General features: G+C 39.0%; 1 protein-coding gene across 2 annotated transcripts in view; it reads right to left on the bottom strand.

The window, feature by feature from the left end:
- KCNH5 (potassium voltage-gated channel subfamily H member 5) overlaps positions 1 to 16,261 on the bottom strand; it is a 427,923-nt gene that overhangs the window by 125,262 nt on the left and 286,400 nt on the right. For both annotated transcript variants that reach the window (XM_070065063.1, XM_017349345.3), the window contains exon 9: positions 2,723 to 2,975. In XM_070065063.1, coding sequence (XP_069921164.1) covers positions 2,723 to 2,975 — 253 coding nt within the window. The remainder of the gene's footprint in view (positions 1 to 2,722; positions 2,976 to 16,261) is intronic.

The following is a 16,261-nucleotide window of genomic DNA, read 5'->3' as shown; positions in this document are numbered from 1 at the left end:
AGGAAGAAAACAGGAAACAAGAAAGACATGGACAACCACCCAAACAACAGAAGTGACACTGGTAAGTTAGTGTTTTCCTCCTTTTTAAAAACATTTGAACTATCCCGACTATCTGAAAACATATGAATTTGCTTGAGTTTTTGTTGAATGAGTCTGTTTTTAGACGCCTGGAGGGGGAAAAAGAAAGGAAGAAAGGCTGCCAGAGAGTTGTTCATATCATTTGCCTCATTGAACCAAGATATGAAGTCTCTGAGTCCAAAGATTTTTGAGATGAAGAACCGAGAGTACACACTCCCAGAGATAAAATGTGACAGAGAGACGATGAGAGCGGGCCCACACTCAGGAGCCTTGCGTTCATTTTTACTGTGTCACTGGACAAAAGCAGCTACCATTTTATTTTAAAATGAAAGGAAATTGCATTTTGTCTGTGTCGCTGAGCAAATGATCTCATTTGCGCTGACCCAGCCCAGAGGCACTGTACTCCAGGCTTTCTCCAACCTTCTCTGCAAAGGGAGTTACCAAGGGGAAGCTGCAATGAAGAAAATGGGGCAAAGCATACGACAAGGAGCCCACAGCTCATCTCAGCAACACGCACGTTCATGTAGTATCTCTGACGCCTGTTCTCCCCCCCCCCCAACCCCCCATTGGCAGACACATTCAGGAAAAGAAAACGCATCTGCTTGTAATTCATGTTTCATTCTCTTCTTCTTCTTCTTCTTTTTTTTTTTTTTTTTTTTTTTTTTTTTGACAGGCAGAGTGGACAGTGAGAGAGAGACAGAGAGAAAGGTCTTCCTTTGCTGTTGGTTCACCCTCCAATGGCTGCTGCGGCCAGCACAGCGCGCCAATCCGATGGCAGGAGCCAGGTACTTCTCCTGGTCTCCCATGGGGTGCAGGGCCCAAGCACTTGGGCCATCCTCCACTGCACTCCCTGGCCACAGCAGAGAGCTGGCCTGGAAGAGGGGCAACTGGGACAGAATCCGGCACCCCAACTGGGACTAGAACCCGGTGTGCCAGCGCCGCAAGGCAGAGGATTAGCCTATTGAGCCGTGGCACCGGCCTCATTCTCTTCTTTAAGCAACTAAGAATGCTTGTGGTATAGACTGCTCTGGTAAAATGTGTATTTTTATGAAGGATTAACTCTCTTATACTATAGTAAATAAAGCAGAACAAGCACTAACTAGCACTAGCCACACCCAGCGTTGTATTTTTCTTGCAAAAAAAAAAAATATAGAAATAGAAATTTGGGGCTGGAGTTTTGACATAGTGGGTAAAGCTGCTGTTTGAGATGCCAGCATCCTATATGAACGCTGGCTCATGTCCTGGCTGCTCTACCTCCAAGCTAGTTCCTTGCTAATGCTCCTGAGAAAGCAACGGAAGATGGCCCAAGAGCTGCACCCACACAGGAGACACAGATGAAGCTCCTCACTCTGGGCTTTGGCTTCACCCAGCCCTAGCCATTGTGGCCATTAGAGAGTGAACCAGTGGATGGAAGATCTCTTTCTCTTTCCGTGTGTGTGTGTGTGTGTGTGTCTAATTTTGACTTTCAAATATATAAATAAATCTTTAAAAAACAGAATTTATAACAGCAATATTATTTATAAGAGTTAAATAAAGGCTTATAAACCGTGATGTTTTGTCAATAGCAACCCTGAACCATTTTCTATAACTCACAATTTTTAGAGAACCTGTTTTCCTGTGAAGGGTCATTTCTTCTGGATTCTCAATTCTGTCTTTTCCAAGTAATTGTGCTTTTTGAAATCAGTTTTTCATTTTTCTGTTGGATTTTGCTTTTGCAGTTTCAAAAATCCATCAGTCACTGTTTTACTTAAAAGAGTAAGTGGCATTCAAGCCATGGTAGGTTGACCTCGGTGGCTAAAAATCCAATAGTTTAAAAATTGAGCTCATTTTTCATGAGACACAAGCCATGAAAAATGTGATCAAAATGGAGAAGACATCCTGCAATTCTAACTTATTTTACCCAAGAAAAAAATAATGGATGGTTCTCTTCTGACTTCATTATTTCTTCCTTTTCTTTCTACATGGAATTTAAGAACCTGCTGCAGAAATCTGAGCAGAAAATGATCTTAAGGGTCATTAAGCAATTTGTGTAATTTTTAGCATGATATTCATATATCTTAAACGACCCACAAATACACATTTTTAGAGAATCATCATTACATGCATTGTCACTGCCTTGTCCTTGTTCTGAGTACAACTACCTGCCGGGTCTCTGAATTTTAGGATGGACTTACCATGAGCCAAATAATTCCCTGATGTACGAATATGGATGAACAGAATCAACTTTGTCAGCCTCAGTTGCATTTACTTGTGTTATGATCACAGTCATATAATGGGGAAGACTCAGTGGCTCTTATTGCTCCTAATAAGCTCATTACTTAGGTCCACAGTGATGAGAAAAAGACACACTGTAGTCAGGCATTTGTGCTGAGACCCTAACTCACTCACTCACTACCCAGGCAGGTCACTTAGCTCTTCTGGGCTTCCGAGAGGGCCTCTCTCCAAAGGAAAGGGTGGATTAAACAGGCTCCTCTGCCCCCTGGAGCTAACACCATAGGTTATTCCCCCCACAGTCATCCCGCACGCTGTTTTCCTACATCATCCCATTCGTGACCCTACTGCCAAAGCCACCGGAACAGACTTCTGTTCCAAAAGCTGAGAAGCAACATCCCTTTCGCTACTACATGAGGAAAGTTCACAGTACCTAAAATAGCCACCACCTCGTCATCCTGGATGACTTCCAAGGATCCAGACACGACGAAGCACAGGGCGTCCACGCTTTCCCCGGCGTGGTAAATGAGATCGCCGGGAGCACAGTGGATGGTCTGGAACTCCACCGCCAGGGCACGCAGACACCCGTCGCTGGCCAGTCGGAATGCAGGGTGCTCATTGAAGACCTTCCTGTTCAGGTGGACACAGATATCCGCTCTCATGTCCTTGGGACAGATGGAGAGGACCTGAAGAAAAGTGAGAGGTGGGTAAGCAAGAGGGAGAGATTTCACTTAAAAAAAAAAAAAAAAAGAAATGAGAGCTCGTCCATCGTCCGACAAATATTTATTGATGGGGACTATGTCTGCTGCACCCCGTGGAGGAGCTGGGCAGGCAATGTTGACAAGACCCAGCTCTGCTCTGGGAGCGACAATCCCCTGAGATGCGCTGACTTGCACTGTTAGGACACAACACCATGGCAACTGCTTTCAGAAGAAGGGGCTCCCCACCAGTGGTAGGGGTCAAGAAGGGTATCAGGAGAAAGTCTTATGTCATTTCATCAAAGAGCTAAGGAAAACAGGGCAACAGCCTTCACTCAACTCTTGCCGATTTTTTCATAACTGAATCCAAATTCAGAACTGTGGTGTTTAGGCCACATTGGGAATGGAGTCATATCAGCCAGGTGTCAGAAAGCAAATCAACAAAAGCCCTCTGGGACAGCTTGACATGTTAGCTGGTTGATATAACTCCACTCTAGAGGTGTTTTAGTCTCGTGGAACGATTTTCCTCCTACAAACACATTCATTCCTGGCAAAGGTCCAGGAAAGGGTGTGCTGCACCCAGGTATGTCAGCATTAGTTTGCAGGAGTCCTTGCTGAGCCATCTTTGGCTCCTCCAGATTTCTTTCTTTTTTAATATTTATTTATTTACTTGGAAGTCAGAGTTAACACAGAGAGAGAAGGAGAAGCAGAGAGAGAGAGAGAGAGAGAGAGAATCTTCCATCTGCTGGTTCACTCCCCAAGTGGCCGCAATGGCTGGAGCTGGGCCAACCCAAAGCCAGGCATCAGGAGCCTCGTCTAGGTCTCCTATTCAGGTGCAGAGGCCCAAGGACTTGGGCCATCCTCCACTGCTTTCCCAGGCTATAGCAGAGAGCTGGATTGGAAGTGGAGCAGCTGGGACTCAAACTGCGCCCATATGGGGTGCCGGCACTGCAGGCGGCGTCTTTACCCGCTACGCCACAGTGCTGTCCCGGCTCCTCCAGATCTCTAAGGGCGGTAGCAGAATGCAAGCTCTGGACATCCTTGACAACAGTGAGCACCAGTAGAATCGTGGTTACAGGGAAAGGAGCAGAGAGCTTTTCTTGGCTGTGGCTCCCAACGGGGCAGCTAAAGACCCAAATGAAAATGGACATGACAGTCACATTTAATCAGAACACCATGGAGCCAGGTGGATTACAGACGTCTGCATCATCCACATTAAAGAAGTACGTGCCCGGCCGGCGCCGCAGCTCACTAGGCTAATCCTCCGCCTGTGGCGCCGGCACACTGGGTTCTAGTCCCGGTTGGGGCGCCGGATTCTGTCCCGGTTGCTCCTCTTCCAGGCCAGCTCTCTGCTGTGGCCAGGGAGTGCAGTGGAGGATGGCCCAGGTGCTTGGGCCCTGTACCCCATGGGAGACCAGGAGAAGTACCTGGCTCCTGCCATCGGATCAGTGCGGTGCGCCAGCTGTGGCGGCCATTGGAGGGTGAACCAACGGCAAAGGAAGACCTTTCTCTCTGTCTCTCTCTCACTGTCCACTCTGCCTGTCAAAAAAAAAAAAAAAAAAAAAAAAAAAGAAGAAGAAGAAGTACATGCCCACTCATTTAGAATCCTCCAGCTCCCTTGGTGAACGACTCCCTCTCATCAGAAATGTTCTTCTCCGATAGGACTTAGATCCCTCGAAGCTGACTAAGTTGATTTTCCCTCACATAATGTTTAGCATAAAACACTTTCCTTTCCTGTGCTTAATTGCACTTTAACCTCTAAAAAATTACCTGAGGCTTGAAATATTCCCTTGACTGCTTCTTTCATTTTTGGACCCACTGTCAATGGCACACTGGTTGCCTCACTATGGGTAAGACGGTCTTACTTAAATTTAAAAACCATTAATTAAGTTATAACTTCAGTATCCCTTCTCTAAAGGTTTCCTAACATTGTACACAGTATTTCATATCACTTAATTACGTCCGTGGGTTTTTATTTTCATACCCCTCAAATTCCTGGAGGCAGCAGCTGCCAACTCACTTACCTTTCTGAAACAAATTTCATCTTTGAGGAAAGGAATGCCTAATAACTCTAGAAGCAATAGGTGCTTTGGTCCACATTAGTTATTTTGCATAATAATTTAATATTCTTTAATATATTACCTTTAGTGGTTTTGTACAAAATTAGTCATCTGTGGACACTTATTGAGTTTCTGCTATGGGTTTCACGGCTATGTTAAATCCCTGGAACTAAAAAGAATAACACACTGTCTGCTTTAAAGGAGCCAACACAGAAGCCAAGGAAATTCACAATAAAAGGACAATTAAAAAACAATGAAAAATATGCTGTGACAGGGACGTGGCTAAGGTAATTAGGGAACACGTGCTGTCTCCGAGTCCTCAGGTGTGACGGAGGGGTAGCATAAAGATCAGCCTAAGAGGATGTGAGTCTGGATTCAGATCTATCACTTGCACCCTCCAAAACCCAGAGCAAGTTACTTAATCTCCCAGAACTGCGTCTGTGAAACGCGGACAATGATGTAGTCTATCGTAGGCTCAGCACAGGAATTAAATGAAAGGACATGAGTTTAGGCTGCTTCAGCCTGGCACACAGCGAGTGCTGAATAAATAGCTTTTATTTTGTCTCCTTGTTGAACATGTGTGTTCTTTTTTTTTTTTTTTTTTTGACAGGCAGAGTGGGCAGTGAGAGAGAGAGAGAGAGAGAAAGGTCTTCCTTTGCCGTTGGTTCACCCTCCAATGGCCACCGCAGCCAGCGCACCGCGCTGATCCGATGGCAGGAGCACTTGGGCCATCCTCCACTGCACTCCCTGGCCACAGCAGAGAGCTGGCCTAGAAGAGGGGCAACCGGGACAGAATCCGGTGCCCCGACCGGGACTAGAACCCGGTGTGCCGGCGCCGCAAGGCGGAGGATTAACCTAGTGAGCCCCGGCGCCGGCCGAACATGTGTGTTCTTACAGAGTTTATTGTTGCGTCAGCTCTCTGCAAAAGCAATTCCCGTATTGCACTTTCTACATCTGTAGTCTCACCTGGGCTGTTTGATACAGACAGAATTAAGAGAATTATATATCAATATGAATCTGTAGGTATATTAAGCAGTGGAAAATATTAATGTTTTTCTCAAGTTAAAAATGAAATTAGCTCTAGGAAAGTCAAAAATAATAAATATATATATACACATGAGGGTACTTCAAAAAGTTCATGGAAAATTGAATTAAATAATGTTCATTTTGGTAAAAAAACTTTAGAAATCCACACATACTTTCTTCCAAAAGTACATAAAAAACATGTATTATTGAAAAACACTGATTTCAACATTTTTGAACCAAAATAAAGTTATCTTTTAACTTCATTTTCCCACAAATCTTTTGAAGTATCAACCATAAGCCTTAACACTGAATAGCTTGATGAGGAAATGCACTGTCAGTTTCCAGCCATTTACAATAGAGAACTTTTATTGTTTTAGATTCATTTTGGTAATAGTCATTTTATATCCTTTAATTATTTCTTCTGGGATTCATATTGCAAATGAAATATTCCAGTGTCTGCAATATTATCTTGTAATTGGCATATGAAAGGAGGATTTATATTCCATTTCTAGTGCATCTTTCTTTGTTGGTTCACTCCACTTAGGATATTATTTATTTTGATTGATGGTATAGCCTTATGTCCAGATGCTATAAAATGGCAAACTCCCTCTCCATCCTCACATAGAGTATGTATCTGACATGGTGTGATTGTGACAGAAATACAAATACAATGTCATTCAGTCTGGAAATGAAGGCACTAATAACCATCATAAGCAAAGAAAATTTTAATTTTAAGTGACAGAATAAAACTGTCATTCAGAATAACTCTCATACCTGGCCTTTTGTCTCCATTTTAATATACTCTGCCTTGGATTTCATATCTAATCTCTTGTGTATAAATTCTCTAATGTGTGTCTCATAGTTACAATTTACTGAAATTACATTTCAGTAAAAACATTCAGGTTTAAATGACTTATGTTTATCTCCATAGCTGATTATTTATTTCATCCTCATGTCAGAATGCTAATAAAGTAAATTTTTAATTAAGATGAGCAATAAATTTTCTCTTTGGAAGAGCTATGGCAATGCATAAGGAATCATCTTTGCCAATTCTGCAAACAAACCCTGAAAACCAATGAATGCCTTGGTCTGGTAAATGAAATATTTTTCTATTACTTATGATATTCATAAAATCCAAGATTGAGAGGTAACAGATAATCCTCAGGCTCCAAAAACTGAACCTCAATGCTGCGATTAGAAAAATTTTAGTAAAACACTAAAATTTTTATTTACTTGTTTACTGTTATTTGAAAAGCAGAGAGAGTCAGAGAGATGGAGATCTCCCATCCACTAGTTCACTCTCCAAATGCCTGTAACAACTGATATTGTGCTAGATAGAAGCCCGAAACCAGGAACTCAATGTAGCTATCCCACATGGGTAGCAGGGACTCAAGTACTTGAGCCATCGTCTGCTACTTCCCATGGTGCTCATTAGCAGGAAGCTGGAATTGGAAGCAGAGCTGGGACCCAAACCTAGGCATTTCCATATGGGATGCAGTGTCCCAACTTGCATCTTAACCTCTACACCAGATGTCCTTTCCTATAAAACACAAATACCAGAGTAATTCAAAAAGTTCATGGAAGTATAGAATGGAAAGTTTATTTTGGTACAAAAAACCTGAAATCCATTCATAGATTTTTCATAACATACATTTTCCATGAACTCTTTAGAGACCTCTGATATGCGTGGATTTCCAAAAAATTTTACATCAAAATAACTCCATCTTTTAATTACATTTTCCACAAATCTTTTAATACCCTCATATGATCATGTTATCTCTGCTTTCTTAGGGTAAGTGATGGCTAGCTTTCCCACCAAGTAAACCCAAAGACCAAACCAAGCATAGAAGGCTGTTTACGTGCAGCCTATAAAACAGACACAGGCAGAATTATGCTGGGACAAGCTCTGTCGTCCAGGAAGCAGGTTTCCACAGCACACGTTCATTCATTGAACTCACAGTTAAACAGCACTGGTTATGTGTGCCTAGCACTATGCAAGGTCTCCAGACCCAGGAGCAAACACTCTAAGGTTCCTGTTTCCCTGGAGTTTCTATTTTGGCACAATTTGAGAAATCTCACAGTTCTTAGTCCAATACCCATTTTACAGAGAAGGTACATATATCTCATAAATTTTAAGGGATTTTCTCAAATTCTATCAACAAATTTCTTTTTTTTTTATTTATTTATTTAATGAATATAAGTTTCCAAAGTACGAATAATGGATTACAATGGCTTCCCCCCCATACCTTCCCTCCCACCCACAACCCTCCCCTTTCCCGCTCCCTCTCCCCTTCCATTCACATCAAGATTCATTTTCGATTATCTTAATATACAGAAGATCAGCTTAGTATACATTAAGTAAGGATTTCAACAGTTTGCTCCCACACAGAAACATAAAGTGAAAAATAATAGATGATTTTTTTTTTAATGATGATGAAATCAGATCAGACCTATTGTCATGTTTAATCCCAGTGAGAGTCAAGTTGGGAGTTGATAGTTTCTTTTTTTTTTTTTTTTTTTTTTTTTTACAGAAGATCAGTTTAGTATGCATTAAGTAAAGATTTCAACAGTTTGCGCCCCCATAGAAACACAAAGTGAAATATATTGTTTGAGTACTCGTTATAGCATTAAATCTCAATGCACAGCACATTAAGGACAGAGATCCTACATGAGGAGTAAGTGCACAGTGACTCCTGTTGTTGACTTTACCAATTGACACTCCTGTCTATGGCATCAGTAATCTCCCTATGCACCAGTCATGAGTTTCCAAGGCTATGGAAGCCCTCTGGTCAAGCCACTATGGAAATCAGTCTGGAGATTCCTCAGAAACCTGAATATAACCCTACTGTTCGACCCAGCCATCCCACTCCTTGGAATTTACCCAAAGGAATTTAAATTGGCAAACAAAAAAGCGGTCTGCAGCCTAATGTTTATTGCAGCTCAATTCACAATAGCTAAGACCTGGAACCAACCTAAATGCCCATCAACGGTAGACTGGATAAAGAAATTATGGGATATGTACTCTTTAGAATACTATACCGCAGTAAGAAACAACGAAATCCAGTCATTAGCAACAAAATGGAGGAATCTGGAACACATCATGCTGAGTGAAATAAGCCAGTCCCAAAGGGACAAATACCATATGTTCTATCAACAAATTTCTAGCAAAGACCAAATTGCTTAAGCTCCAGTTGTTAAGCCATGCTACTAAATAAAGCTCAATGAGGAAAAAAGGATAAAATATGGTATCCTCTGGTGTTTTCTGGTTCTTGGCTTAATATTAAAAGTATAAATACTGGTTTCTAAAATTTACTTAAATTCAATTAATCAAATCTATGGTTTACTCATTAGGAAACCACTAATGTCCCATTACCAAACAAAACAGCCACTATTTCACTGAAAATTTGTCCAAATTTCGAAGCATTTTCATTTCAGTTTCAACAAGGGGATTGGATAATTGAATATGTTAGTAAACACACACGGTATTCTTTGATAAAATGTTTATATCCCATTACTGTTTCTTAAGGGAAATCCATCTTACAAGTTCTCGTGTATGAAAAGAACTCCTAATAGACATGATCAGAAAAGATCCTCACTATAACATATTATATCCAAAATTTCAAAAGTAAAACATAAAGAAAAGATTTTAAAACATACATGAGAGGAACACCAGTTACTGTTAGAGGGCCTCCAATTAGACTAACAGCAGTTTTCTCATCAAAAACCCTACAGGCTAGGAGAGAATGGAGAAATATAATTCAAGTCCTAAAAAAATACTGTCAACCCAGAACACTGTAACCGGCAAAGTAAAACTCTCATATACAAATGAAGGTGAAATAAAGACCTTCCAAAAGAGATTGAAAAAATTTATCACCACTCATCCAACCTTACAAATGATACTTAAGGATGTGCTATACACAGAAACAGAGAAAATATTCATCATTAGGAAAGAAGCAAAGGCAGACAATTTCCTAGTGAAAGTACACAGGAAATCCAAAGACAACAATAGTAATATTTATGGAAAAATGGTAGGAACAAGTCATTAATTATCAACAATAACCTTGAATGTAAATGGCCTAAATTCTCCAATTTAAAGACATGGATTGGATGAAAGGATTAAAAAACAAGACACATATATTTGCTGCCTACAAGAAACACACCTCACCAACAAAGATATACACACACTGAGTGAAAAGATGGAAAAAGATAGTCCATGCTCATGGAAAGCAAAAAAGAGCAGATGTAACCATCCTAATATTGGACAAAATAGACTTTTAAACAAAATCTGTTAAAAGAGACAAGGGCATTATATTATGATTAAGGGATCAATTCATTAGGAAGATGTGACTATATTAAATGCATGTGCACTCAAAGCCAAGGCACTAGGCTATTAAAAACAAATGTTAGTGGACCTAAAAGGAGAGACAGACTCCAATACAATAATAATGGGGGACTTCAACAATCCAGTTTCATCAATGGACATATCAACTATATTTAAAAAATCAATAAACAACAGAGCTAATCTATACTATGAACCAAAAGGATCTAATAGAAATCGATAGAATATTTCACCCCACAGTTGCAGAATACACATTCTTCTCATCAGTGCAAGGAACTTCCTCTAAGATAGACCATATGTTAGGACATAAAGTAAGTCTCAAGAAATTAAAAAAAAAATTGAAATCATGCCATTTAGCTTTTCTGAAAACAATAGAATGAAGCTGGAAATTAACAACATAAGTAACTCTAGAAAACATGCAAACAAATGGAGCTTGAATAACATGCTCCTGAATTAACAGTAGGTCACAGAAGAAATTAAAAGAGAAATAAACAATTCTTAGAAATGAATGAAGATGACAACACAACATATAAAAACATATGGGGCACAACAAAAGCAGTGTTAAGAGGGGGAGTTTATAGTGCCCAAATCAAGAGATTGGAAAGACATTAAATAAATGACCTAACAATTCACCTTGAGCACCAAGAAAAACAAGAACCAAACCCCAACTTAGTAGGAGGAAAGAAATAACTAAAATTAGAGAAAAATAAACAAAATTGGAAAAAAATTACAGAGAATATCAGTGAAATGAAAGTTGGTTTTTTAAAAAAATAAACAAACTGATACACCATTGGGCTAACTAACCAAGAAAAAGGGGGGTTGGGGTAGAAGAGAAGACCTAAATTAATAAAATCAGAGATCCAAAAAAGACATTACAATGGATACTACAGAAATAAAAAGAATGATCTAGAGTTACTACAGACAGCTGTATGCCAACAAATTGGAAAATCTAGAAGAAATAGACAGATTTCTAGATATATACAATTTACTAAAACTGAGTCATGAAGACAGAAAATCTAAACTGACTAATACAAAGACAGACTTGAATCAGGGATAAAGACCTTCCCAACAAAGAACAGCCTGGGACTGGATTGCTTCACTGCTGAGCTCTACCAGACATTTAAGGAATAACTAATTCCAATTTTTCTCAAACTATTTAGAACAATTGAAAGGGAGGGAATCTTCCCAAACTCCTTTCATGAAACCAGAATTATCTTAAATTCCAAACCAGAGTAAGATACAAAAAAGATAACTATAGATCAATATCCCTGAATCATCAACAAAATATGAGCTAGTTAAATCCAACAACACATCAGAAAGATCATTCACCTGGACCAAGAGGGATTTATCCTTGGTAAATCCGGATGGTTCAACATACAAAAATCAATAAATATGTTACATCACAAAACAAATTGAAGAATAAAAGAAATATGATTTTCTCAATAGATGCAGAAAAAGCATCTGCTAAAATACAAAATCCTTTCATGATAAAAAAAAAAAACCTTAAGCAAATTTATGACATGCACACAGTCAGCATCTTATTGAATGGTGAAAAGTTGGATGCATTTCCACTGAGATCCGGAGCCAGACAAGAATGTTCACTGTCACCATTGCTATCCAATATAGTTCTAGAAGTTTATCCAGAGCTATTGGGCAAGAAGAATAATCAAAAGGATACAAACTGGAAAGAATAAGTCAAATTATCCCTTTTTATAGATGACAGGGCTGACGCAGTGGTGCAGTGAGTTAATCCTCCACTTGTGGTGCCAGCATCCCATGTGGGTGCCAGTTCTAGTCCCGGCTGCTCCTCTTTCAATCCAGCTCTCTGCTATGGCCTGAGAAAGTAGTAAGAAGATGGCTCAAGTCCTTGGGTCCCTGCACCAGTGTGGGAGACTGGGGAAGCTCCTGACTCCTGGCTTCAGATCAGCACAGCTCCGGCCGTTGTGGCCCTCTGGGGAGTGAACCAACGGAATGAGGACCTTTCTCTCTGTTTCTCCCTCTCACTGTCTGTAACTCTACCTCTCAAATTAAAAAAAAAAAAAACTATTTGCAGATGACATGATCCTATATAGAGAGAAACTAAAAGACTGTACTAAGAGAACACTGGACTCATAAGAGCTTGGTAAAGTTTCAAAATATAAAATCAACACACAAAAGTCAATAGCCTTTGTTTATACAAATGGCTGACAAACAATTTATTAACAATATTAACATTAAAAATAGTGACAAAAAATTTAAATACCTTGGAATAAATTTAATCAAGAATGTGAAAGATGTCTACAACAAAAATTTTAAAAAAATTAAAGAGAGAAATAGAAGGAACAAAAATTTGAAAAATCTTTTATGTTTATGGATTGTAAGAATTAATGTCATCAAACTGTTCATACTCCCCAAAACAGTTTACATTCTCGTGTAATTTCAATCAAAATGTCATCAACATTCTTCTTAGATATAGAAAAAAACTATGCTAAAATTGATACGGAAACATGAGAGACCACAAATAGCTAAAGCAATCTACAGCAACAAAAATCAAACCAGAGACAACACAATACCACATTTTATGACATACTACAGGGCATTTATAATCAAAACAGCTTGATTCTGGCACAAAAATAGACAGGTACACCAATGGAACAGAATAAAAACTCCTAAAACTAATCTACACATCTACAACTTACTAATCATTGACAAATGTGCTAAAATCTATCCCTGGAGAACAAAGAGTCTGTTCAACATATGATGTTGGGAAAATTGGATCTACACATTCAGAAATTGAAAAAAAAAACCATACTTTACACCTTATGCAAAAATCAAACCAAGAATCTAAATCTATCATCCAATACCATCAAATTATTAGAAGAAAACATTGGGGACACTCTGCAAGACATTCTCATAGGCAATGTGTTCTTGGGAAAGATCCCAGAAGCAATGGAAATAAAACAAAAAAATAGATGGGATTGCATCAAACTAAGAAGCTTCCACATTACAAAGGAAACACTAAACAATGTGAAAAGGCAACCCACAGAATGGGAGAAAATATTTGGAAACTATGCAATTATTGATAAAGGAGTAATATGAAGAATCTATAAAGAGCTAAAAAACTCAACAATAAATTAAACAACCTAATTAGGAAATGGGCAGTTGACATGAATAAGCATTTCTCAAAGTATTAAATACAAATGGTCAACAGACACATGAAAAAATACTCAGGATTATTAACCATCAGGGAAATCTAAATAAAAGCCACAATGAGATTTCACCTCACGCCAGTTAAAAGGGTTACCACTCCAAAATCAAAAAACAATAAATGCTGGTGAGGATGTGGGGAAAAGGTATCCTAACATACTGTTGGTGGGAACGTCAACTAGTGAAACCCTTATAGAAGACAGAATGGGGATTCCTCAGAAATCTGAAAATAGATCTATCATATGACCCAGCCCTCCTACTCCTGGGAATTTACCCCCAAAGTAAATGAAATCAGCATATGAAAGTGTTATCTGTATCCCCGTGTTTATCGCAGCTCAATTCACAATAGTTCAGATATGGAATCAACCCAGATGTCCATCACCTGATGACTGGATAAAGAAAACTTGATGTATATACACTATGGAATACTACTCAGCCATAAAAAAGAATGGAATTTCATCTTTTGCAGCAAAATGATGCACCTGGAAACCATTATACTTAGTGAAATTTGTCAGATCCAAGACAATAAATTGTGTATGTTTTCTTTGATATGTGGAAGTTCATATAGAATATGAAAAAATGTATAGTGAATGTAATGGACATCTTGTGATATGATGGTCATTGTTGGCCCTTGTTTATAGTCCTGTGGCACTGTGGCCTTCCCACTTTTTACTTGTTGTGCATTATGGCTACTGCTGAATTAAACCTGTGATAATAGAGTGGACTAAATTATGTGTGCAAAAGTAGGGAAAAAGAAAAGAAGAGAAGTAGGGGCTTGAGGGATGGATGGGGAGGGAGAGAAGTACGGTTATTTTCTTAGAAGTGTTCCCATAAAATGCATGAAATCTGTTCTCTTTATGTTAATAAAAATTTTGAAAAAAGGACTTGAACTAGGTATTAGCATAATGTGAATATCTAATAAATGTGACACGGGTTCCTTCAAGTCCTTTATCCATTAAGATAACAGTAATGTTGCAGAGCCTTGGAAGAGGGAGTCTAAATGTGATAATGAGCATAAAAAACCAGGTGTTAAGTCAATATTCTCTCATAAAATGATTGCATAGACAAAGAAAACAGACTTTATCCTATCTCCTACTCGTTCTTTGTATATACCCAAAATATATTAATATCAATTATACAAAATATGGAAAAGCAAAAAACATTAAGGAGAAAATAAAACTTTTCCATTACTTACACTTATTTATGTGTGTATATATAGTTTTTGTAAAACTTGATTCTCAAATTGTATTACTTGCTGTAATTGCTCAATATCATATTAAAATTAATTCCTATGCCATAAAGTATGGACTTCAAAACATAATTGTAATCACTGCAATCTATTCCATCATATGGTTGTAACAAAATTAACTAAACCATTATCCTATAATTAGATATCAAGATTTCCATTTATTCCTTTCATAAATCAAATTACATCAAATACCTTTGTACCTGTTTCAGATCATCTAAGCACAGATTATCACAAGCAAATTAGTGGATAAACATTAAAAACACTTTTATTGCTCTTGACAAATTGTTTCCCAGAGAAGATGCATCAAATTACTCAAACCTGCTGTCTATGAGAGTATCTTACGTGTTAGTACTCATAATCTGCCTCTTAAATCTCCCATATTATTGGAAAGAGAAAAGTTCACCTGAAACAGAAATAGAATTTGTAACATAATGAGGCAGAATCCCAGAGAGCTTTGTCCTTAGTAGTTTATTATCGGCAGTCTACTCCAATGATCCCAAACTGATTCCTGTTCAATCTGCAACACACTTTGAATGCTGTCTAATGGGGATGATTCTACCTTAAGTGCTTAAAGGTGGTGAACCATACAAGGCACTTTCCTAAGGCTTCCTACTGCTCTAGGATAAAATTATCTTATTGATTATCCCTAAAATCCTCCATCAGAAGTACTGTAATGTCAGCTATTTTTAGTAACAATTGACAAGCTAAGACAAGCCCTTATTTTCTGTCTCAGAAGAGAGGAACAAATGCATTCATGATCTCTTGATAGCCACTGCAGCTGTCACTGACAGTCTTCAAAATCCTTCCTTTTGACACAATGAAGGCATGCACTACTAGTTAAACTCTCCTCAGGAATTCCACTGAAACGGCATTAAGTTGGGGCTGGCCTGTGGTGTGGCAGGTAAAGCTGTGGCATGCAGTGCCGGCATCCCATATGGATACCAGTTCAAGACCCGGCTACTCCACTTCCGATCCAGCTCTCTGTTATGGTCTGGGAAAGCAGTAGAAGATGGCCCAGGTCCCCTGCACCTGCGTGGGAGATGCAGAAGAGAGACACAGAAGAAGCTCCTGGTTTGGGACCAGTGCAGCTCCAGCCAATTGATGCCATCTGGGGAGTGAACTAGCAGATGGAAGAGCCTTCTCTCTCTCTCTCTACCTCTGCCTCTCTGTAACCCTGCCTTTCAAATAAATAAGTAAATCTTTAAAAAACAAAAAGGAAAAAGAAAGAAATAGTATTAAGTTAGTGAAGATCAGCAGAAAGAGGCGGGCACGTGACATCTGCACATGAAACATTTTTTCAATCTTTCTTGGGAATGAGGAGTAAAGACTGCAAAACAAACCAAAAGAATGAAGTAGAGTTTTCCATGGGAATTTAATTCTCATTCATTTGGTGGTATGAAAGTTCACCTTATTT

This window comes from Oryctolagus cuniculus, chromosome 20 (assembly GCF_964237555.1).
Source record: "Oryctolagus cuniculus chromosome 20, mOryCun1.1, whole genome shotgun sequence".
Taxonomy (NCBI): domain Eukaryota; kingdom Metazoa; phylum Chordata; class Mammalia; order Lagomorpha; family Leporidae; genus Oryctolagus; species Oryctolagus cuniculus.
The sequence above is the reverse complement of the archived record's forward strand: the minus strand, read 5'-3'. Positions and strand labels throughout refer to the sequence as shown.